Source organism: Hordeum vulgare, chromosome 5H (genome assembly GCF_904849725.1).
Source record: "Hordeum vulgare subsp. vulgare chromosome 5H, MorexV3_pseudomolecules_assembly, whole genome shotgun sequence".
Lineage (NCBI taxonomy): Eukaryota > Viridiplantae > Streptophyta > Magnoliopsida > Poales > Poaceae > Hordeum > Hordeum vulgare.
Window position 1 is genome coordinate 578460872 of NC_058522.1, and position 8936 is coordinate 578469807.

An 8936-nucleotide genomic window follows, 5' to 3' on the forward strand; every position below is an offset into this window, starting at 1 on the left:
AGCTTCATAAACTTACACGGCGCAAACATCTCACCGGAAGCAACACCATCTTTTTTTGTAAATTCTTCAATCTTGTGTTGTGTACATAAGATTGGTTGTCTCTGGCCATATGTTGTATACATGGGATAAAACTCAATCGCAACTAGAAAGCTAAATAGATGGTGGTGTGTTCGTTTAGAGTTTCAGTTGTACTTGACATGCATGAAGATTGAAGAATTTGCTTTGAAGTTAAAAGAAAATTATTTAAATAATTGTTAGGTATATATGCGTCAATCCTCAAATATAAACCTGACTATATAAACACAGTTTCTTGGTTCAATTATTTTTAGATCAACAGGGAGAACCTTCCTGGCTCCACTTACTTTCGAAAGAAGCCTGAGCAAGCAGGTCCAACACGTACCAGCATTATTACAGTTTGCCATCTAGGCCAAACAAACAAAACTGCAACAAGTTTCAAAACTAGAGTAGGAGAACTACATAGCGACTAAAACTAGCTAGCTAGAGGCCCAACCCAGAGGAAAAGCTACAGGTCAATTGACGAAAGAAGCAGGTCGGAGGAGCAGGACTTCAGGGGATCCCGGGGCATGCAGGGTCGATGTAGGGCTGTGGTTCCGGCGCATCATTTGATTAGATGTCATCACCATTCGATCTGGTGAGGTTCCCTTAGCAGCTTTTGGACATGGATGCAGAATGCGTCTATCTTCTCTAGCATATGATCCTTGAACAGAGCGCGCCAGTTCCTGATTGTGTTTAAAAGCAGTGACCAGATCTGTTTCAAAGACAACCAAAGCACTCCATTAAACACCATATTGTTCTGTGCTTCCACAAAGCCCAAAGAACAGCAACAGAAACACAATTGAGTAAGTCAAGTTTTTCCCCTGCTACCCAACGAGAAGTAACAGATTGAATATAGGTCATGCCCTGTTCCCTACAAATGGAATATAGGTCCCAGAAAAGTATGGATAATGGGGTGCCCCCAAACCATGCATCTTCCCAGAATCTAACCATTTTACCATTGCCCAAAGACCATCTATATCCTAACTTGACAGCTTTAGAGGCCCACACCACTGCTTTCCAGAAGGTGGAGGCACCATTATCTTGAGCACAAAAGATATTTGGTGCGAGTTTATATTTGGCATCAATAATATTGTTCCAAATTTTTCCTTCCCCAAGTACATATCTTTTGACCCAAGAGCCAAGCACGCAGATGTTAAGATCATGAATGTTGGGGATTCCTAAACCTCCAAATTCATGCTTCATAGTAACTAAAGGCCAATTAGCCAAGTGGATCTTTTTGTGACCCTCAAAGTCATTCCACAAGCAGTTGGCCATTTGGGTGTTGATCAAATCTACAACCCACTTAGGGAATTTAAAGAAGGATAAGAGATATATAGGGATACTAGTTAGGCTGATTTTTATAAGGGTCACTCTAGCAGCATAAGAAAGGAGTTTCCCCCTCCATCCTGCTATCCTTTTTAGGATTTTATCCAGTAAAAATTGGATATCATCCCTCGAGAGCTTATCAAAATGGGGTGGAATCCCCACGTATTTAATGGGAAAGGATCACACATGACAACCAAAAATGATAGAGAAATTTTCAGTTTCCTCTAAGCTGAGGTTGAGAGGGATCATCTCACTCTTATCATACTTAATTTTCATTCGGAGACTTTCTCAAAACAGGTTAGGGTCCATTTGAGGTTGGTAGCAAGCTCAGGGTCCCCATACATGAACATGATGGTGTCATCAGCATATTGAAGAGTGATGACACCACGAGGGTATAAATCATGCCCAAGACCTTTGATTAAACCATTGTGAGAGGCTTTGTAAAGCATCTTGGTTAAAGCATCAACTACAAGATTAAAAAGTAAAGGGGACAAAGGGTATCCCTGCCTAAGGCCCTTGCTAGTATGGAAGAAACGGCTTTCTAAGTCAGTGGGCTTAACACCCACAGATCCATGGTGGGCGATATCCCAGATCCACTTAATCCACTTATCATCAAAGCTCCTAAGCTTGAGTAAGTGGGATAAGAAGGCCATCTCTACTCTATCAAAAGCTTTTTCATAGTCAAGCTTGAGAACTAGGCTTTTGCTATGAGATTTTGCCATTGTGTGGGTCAGCTCATGAGCTGTGACCACATTCTCTAGGATGTATCTACCTTTGATGAAGGCAGATTGGTTACTGGAAATGAGCCTATTCATCAAAAGTCCTAGTCTATTAGTCACTATACCTTATTAAAGATTTTAAAAACACAATTAAGAAGGCTAATAGGCTTGAATTTCTTCATTACTGAAGCATCAGGTTCTTTTGGAATCAAAGAGAGCATGGCAAAATTCAAACAAAAATATCTAGTTTTCCATCATGAAATTCTTGGAACATTGCTATTAGGTCAACTCTAATCAGATCCCAAAACTTTTGATAAAAGAAAAAAAGGAATGCCATCTGGTCCAAGGGCTCCATCAGAGTAGGAACCCACAATGGTATCCTTTACTTCTTTTTCAGAGAAAGGATGTGTCAACATCAAGTTCTCCTGATGTGTGACTTTTTTAGAGGTGGAGTAAAAAACATTAGATAGGGAAAAACGAGTAGAATCCTCTTTATTGAAAATGGTCTTATAAAAGGAATGAGCAATGCCAAGCATTTCTTTACTATGAGAGGCAGGTCCATTAGGGCCTTGCAAAGTGTGAGCTAGAGTTTTTCTCCTCCTCTGATTAGCCACATCTTGAAAGTAAGTTGTGTTCCTATCTCCTTTAATATCTCTATCCCTAGACCTCTATTTGACTTTGACTTCCTCTTTAAGCCAGATCCTACCAATCTCTTCTCTAATTACTTTAAGCCTAACATGTTCCTTTTGAGAGAGCTCTTCAGTATCAGCTTTGACATCTAGAGCATCATATTCATTCATGAGGTCCTTTTTGAGGTGTCTGAGCTCACATTCAACGTTCTGGCTCCAACTTTTAGTAAGTCTTCTAAGATTCCTAACTTTAGACTGCCATTTCTCAATGGCATTACTACCTTTGACAGGACCACTCCAAGCTTTCTCCACTACCCTTCTAAAATCTTCTTTAAGCAACCACCACTTCTCAAATTTATATCTACCCTTCCTAGGCACATTGCTTACACCAGAGTCCCATAAGATGGGTGTGTGATCACTCCCAAGCTTGGGCAGAGCTTGAATGCTCGCTAAAGGAAAAGTTATGCCTGGGTCAGTGGTGCAGAAGACCCTATCAATGGTAGACATTATCAAAACCACCTGGTTATTAGCCCAGGTGAATTGTCTATTTCCCAGTTTGATCTCTAAGAGACTCCAAATTTCTATCCAGACATTGAATTTGTCACACCATTTGTGATAAACTCTGCCATTACTTTTGTCTAAGTTATATCTAACAAGATTGAAATCACCCCCAACAACAGTGAGGGTATCATAATCCACAAACAAATTATGAAGTTTGGAGAGGAAGTTGTGTTTATCCTCTTCATAAGAGGATCCATAGATAGTGACAACTCTAAAGTTAACCCAATGGCTTTCATTTTGACATGACAGGCAACAAGGAAACTGCCTATCTGTCAACTAAGAATATCAAAAACATCCACATCCACACCCATCAGGATGCCTCCAGCATAGCCTTTGGCAGGGAGGGAGTTCCAAGTGAACATTCTATTACCTACTAGAGATTTAAGGAAAGAGTCAGCAATTTTTTTTGAAAAGGAGGAAGACCCCTGGCTTCTGCATCTGAGCGATGCATGCAACCATTTTATTAATTATTCACAAAGACCTTACAAAATAATACATCAGTAAGGCTGAAGCCACCGTCTAGGCAACATATGTCGCTAGTTCTATACAGTTGATGAAGGGATGCTGATAGTCTGGGCCTATACCAAACAGACCTCGCAGCCAAACCTAACATCTAAGACCTGATACCCCAACCAAGCCACCTGCTGGGTATGGGGCACCCACCGGTCCAATGCACACTCAGAGGTCGCCACCGCCAACTGCATCGATCCATCTTCAGAACTGTACCGACGCATCCACCTTGCCCGGTCTAGCTGCCGTCGCCCTCCTGCGCGAGTCCATCCTCGCACATCAGACGCCTAATCACCAGGGCGCCACACCATCGAGATCCGTCGCCTTCAATGTGCAGGATGAAGCACCGCTCCACCAAAGAAAACATCCACTGGTCCCCCGAACCCGCGTACACCTCCAAGAATGACGCCCTCAAGGGGGAGACGACACAAGCGCGTCGTCGTCTTCTGATCTATCGATCTAGGGTTTCCCCCGGAGGTACCAGATAGTGGTCTAGAACTTCTCCTCGGCGATGCCTTCAAAAAGGGAACGACGTCGTAGAGCGTCGCCATCGTCGGCCTTGGCATCTAGCCAAGGGCAGGTTTTCACCCAGATCTGTTCGGAGAACTCCATCCAGCTTCTTGTGAATGGGTCGCCGCCTTCTCTGCTGGAGACTAGATCAAAGGATCGAGTCGTCGCCGCCTGAACAGTCGAAGCACCACCACGGTGCCAAAGCAGCCCGACACTGACTCGACTGCGAGTGGGAAGACGGAGACTGCAAAGGTGACGCCTTCAAGAAGGTAACGACGCGTAGGCGCCGTCGTCATCCGCCACGACCGAAGTCGGATCACGGAATTCACCGGCAGCCGTCCTTCCCCACTCCATGCACAGCCAGCTGGCCGACCACCTCCGACGAAGAACAAGGCCACCACCACCAAGCCTAGGGCCGGCGCCCCAGACATCCTCGTGTTGCAGATCAAGTCCATGAACAGTGCACCGCTGACGGCGATTGAGATCAGTAGCACACCGAATCAGCCCGACTGAGTCAAAGGCCAGATCCGTCGCTGCTGGTGCCGTCCTCCTATGCCGCCGCCGCACCACAACCATGTCGCCGCCAATCTGCGCCGTCGTCGATCTGGACAGAAAGGAGCGCCGCCTCCCAACCAGATTGAGATACGAGGAGAAAACCGCCGCCGCCGCCACGCCACAAGGGCTTTGCCCTATGACACCCTGGGCGACGGTGACGGAGGGGAGAGGAGGTGGGGGACGGCTGTAGGAGAAGGGCGGGGGCTCCCCGGTGCAGGGCGCCGCCGCCGCACGGGGGAGATCGGGTGAGGCCTAGGGGAGGTCGGGGCTGGTTGCGTGAAAGAGTCAGCAATGGATTCTTTTTTGGTTTCCTGGAGGCCAATAACAGAAGGTTTGGTCTTGTTAATCGGGTCTATCTGCAGGTTTTATTTTCTGCCTGGAGCATTAATGCCCCTCACATTCCAAAAAAGGCTGTTCATGAAAAAATCTTTTTACCGGAGTGCTTGCCCCGCCTATGTTTACTTTTCATATAGGAGTACCACATATCATTCTCATATGTATGCAAAACATCCCTCAAATGTTCAGGAGTATATGGGGACAGATGCTCTAAAGAAGTATCATCAACAGTAGGGTTAGTAGGACTAAGCAAAGGATCAGCCCTGCCAACAGCAGCCTGAGAGATTCTTGGTTCAATTCAAGCATCTTAATTATAAAAACACTTCAGGATCGTTGGACGGAACCAACCAGCATTGCATGCAGCTTACAAATTTACAAACCAAGAGATCGCAAGCTAGTGAGACATGCACACAAACGCAATCTCAAAGCGAAAAGGTCGGTGGCCAGTTTTGGGTGTGCTCCTGAAAGAAAGATTGGTGGCCAGTTTTAATTGTGCTCCTCAAAACAAGGGGCAAGCGGTGGCTCATACATCTAGACATGTGGTCATGCAAACCAGCAGAGGACACCCGCGAAGCTCTCGTGGCCTCACGTCCTCTCTAGACACCATCTCCTGTTTTAGTGCAATGACCACCTTCATAAACTTACACGGCGCAAACATCTCACCGGAATCAACACCATCTTCTTGAATCACCCCTCAACCACTTGTTAGGCCAACTTACAATGGCCATGGTTAAGAACATTGCATGCACATTGTTGCTTGTTGCCATTATGGTGGCAGCCACATTGGTACCGGTGGCGACCGCTGCCAGCGAACAATCCATTGAAACCATGGATGCATCCATCAAGAAGGCCTTTGACGCAGTCATCGCCGCCGCCCCCAAAGCCAAAAGGTCTGAAGCAGAATCTGCGGTGCTCAAGCAGAAAGTCGCTGCCACCGCCTCGCTCAACCAGGCCGCCGGAGATAAGAAGAAAGTTGATGAAATTGTGACTGCCTACAAGACGGCCGCCAATGCGGTCCTTGCCGCTAAGCCCGCCGACAAATCCGCCGTCTTTGAAAAAACCTTCGGCGAGGCCGGTCATCCTGCCACCCACCAGGCCGTGGACTCATTGGAGGATTCCTTCAAGCAGGCCATTGATGATGTCGTCGCCGCTGCCCCATCACCAAAGCAGGACGAGATGAAAGCCCTCGTGTTCCAGCAGACCGTCCTCGCCGCTAACTCGCTTGGCCAGTCTTCAATGGACACCAAGCTATTTGCTGCGGTTACCACCGCCTACAAGGTGGCTTCTGACGCTGTCATCGCCGCTTCGCCCGACGACAAGTTTCCCGTAATGGAGAAAACCTTCGCAGAGGCTGCTAAGGTCAAAGCGGCATGAGTGGCGCCTCCTCCGGCCTTGGTCTTGGATGCACACGCGGATTGATCACTTGATGTTATTGATTTTGTTCTCATGCGTGGAAACGCGCACTAGTTCTTTCTTAGTTCTCTCTTGTATTGGCGATTTTTAATTAGCACTCGTGATGCAGATACTGGGAACCCTCACGGCCCGTCACCATGTACTTAGATTTTCCCCCAATGTATCAATATAAATTACAGTATTTACTTATTTCTGTGGTGGATGTATGTGATTTCTGATGGCATAAAAACTACTATGACTTGATACAAATTACTTGGACTATCATAATCATGATTATGTTTGGCCTCACAATTTAGCGTGCTTCAACGTCCACTACTAGAATCTCCATTAATCCCGAGTTTCAAAAACTCGGCAGAGCATATATTAAACTCGGCAAAATATTCACCGAGTTCCGAACTCGGTGTAAGACACCCGGCTAGACGGTCCTCGGCAATCATTAATACTATCGAGTGCATTCTATCGTGAACTCGACGAATAAGTAAGCAATGTTTGTCGGGTTTTGGCAAATACAACTCGACGTACCACATTGTCAGACTCGACGAGACATTAATGAAAGTGCGACGTGACATCTTTTCTTTGCCGAGTATCCAATTCGGTAAACCTTGCCCAATAGAAATAATCCATGTGCCAACACACATTGCCGAGCGCAAAATATCTACCGAGTTGGTTATTAGGCCAAAATGGGCAAAATATTCGCAGTGTTCCAAACTCGATAGTTTACTGTCCAATAAAGGCCCGCCGCGTGGTGCAGCTCCATTGCCCAACCTTTGCCGAGTTCTTGAAAACCTAAATTGGACAAATATCTTTCTGTTTACCGAGTTTTCTGGTAGAATAAACTCTTCAAATATTGAACAGTCGACTCGTAATTTGTGCGGTAAAGAACTAATCTATTCATCACCCAAAGTGTAGAATGAGTTATTCTTCACCCGAGGTAATCTTATGATTGTTCATAAATAAATTTTATTTTATATACAAATAGTTACATGCATAGTGATTCATTATGTAAAATTTGGCGTAAGAAAACAAAAACAGAGGTTATAAGACTAGAAAAACTGGATTTTATGTATATTTTACACTATGTTTTACGTTCGTAACATTGCGTATCATAATTTTTTTACGGCGACTTAATGTTTTCTTAGATTCTATTTTTAGGTACGAAGTAAGAAAAGAATTATGAAAGATTAAATACGATGCTTTGATGGTAAAATAGAGGAGGGTGAAGAATAACTATTTTTCGCCTAGGATGACGAATAGCGCGACCCTAAGTTTGGAATGAGATATTGGAATGAAATATTGCATCACATATGAACACAGACAGTTAAAAAATACATAAGTTTGTGAATATTGAAGTCACACAATAAACTAGTCAAAATCATACATCAGAATCAACATACAAAGTTCATAAACATCATAAAAACTAGAAGACTACAACCACGACGTGAGCTCAAGAGGATGTTTCTTCGTTGTCTCTATGCTTCTCCAAAGCTCTTGTAATTATTTGGGTTAGCATTATAGTATTTGATATAGGCTCATATTTAGAAATTTATGGCCAGATGTACTAACCTGCCCAGGATATAGACAACATCATGATGACACCAATGTTCATCAAGGTTTTCAGCCCACTACACCTCACCGGACGTGCATCATTGCCTGCTATGTGCTGGTTTGCGAGTACAAACTCAAAGTAAGCATACTCAGCTTCCTTCATGCTAGCATACGCTAAATAGCAGTTGTCTGGATAACGGTGCACTTGTTCATGGAATGCATGACATGAAGCATACACTCCAGGACGCCTCCCTCTATAGACCACATACCCCTTCATCTACCAAGAATAAACAAAATATTTTAACATGCATGCACCAAAAAAAAAGACAAGGTTAGTAGAACACATGAAACTAAGTGACATAACCATTCATGATTCATATACCCAAAAGCATCATTCAATGCACCTCAGAGTCAACATCACCAGGTACATTAGTACATCAACATCAAACTATCTAACTAAAGTCCTACAATGAAGCTCTACTCTCAGAGATAGTCGGAGAAGGCACTCGTCGTGGAGACGAAAAAGGTGTGGATGCCCCCCCCCCCCCCCCCCCCCCCGCGGTGGAGGAGCCAACATCCTCGTCACTCATCGTCGGCGAACTGAATGGGACCAGTTCATCACTCCCCTCCACCACATAATTCGCTAGGTCGTCGAGAATCTTTGTCTGCTCGGCACGGAGGCAGACCATCATCGCGCGAATGCCTTCGGCTTTTTGCTTGTCCTGGATGGAGTGGTAGACCGTATAGTTCTCGGCGAGGAGTTGCGGGTTCGCCT

General features: G+C 44.9%; 1 protein-coding gene across 1 annotated transcript; it reads left to right on the forward strand.

The window, feature by feature from the left end:
- The first annotated feature begins 5860 nt into the window (after positions 1 to 5860).
- Positions 5861 to 6813, forward strand: LOC123395100 (major pollen allergen Lol p 5b-like). Its single transcript, XM_045090035.1, has one exon. It carries the CDS (start codon positions 5924 to 5926, stop codon positions 6575 to 6577), a length of 654 nt encoding a protein of 217 aa, XP_044945970.1. The 5' UTR covers positions 5861 to 5923; the 3' UTR covers positions 6578 to 6813.
- Positions 6814 to 8936: the final 2123 nt, after the last annotated feature.

Bases quoted from the DNA above. Each gene is read 5' to 3' on its own strand.
- LOC123395100 (XM_045090035.1), top strand. From the start codon at position 5,924: ATGGCCATGGTTAAGAACATTGCATGCACATTGTTGCTTGTTGCCATT.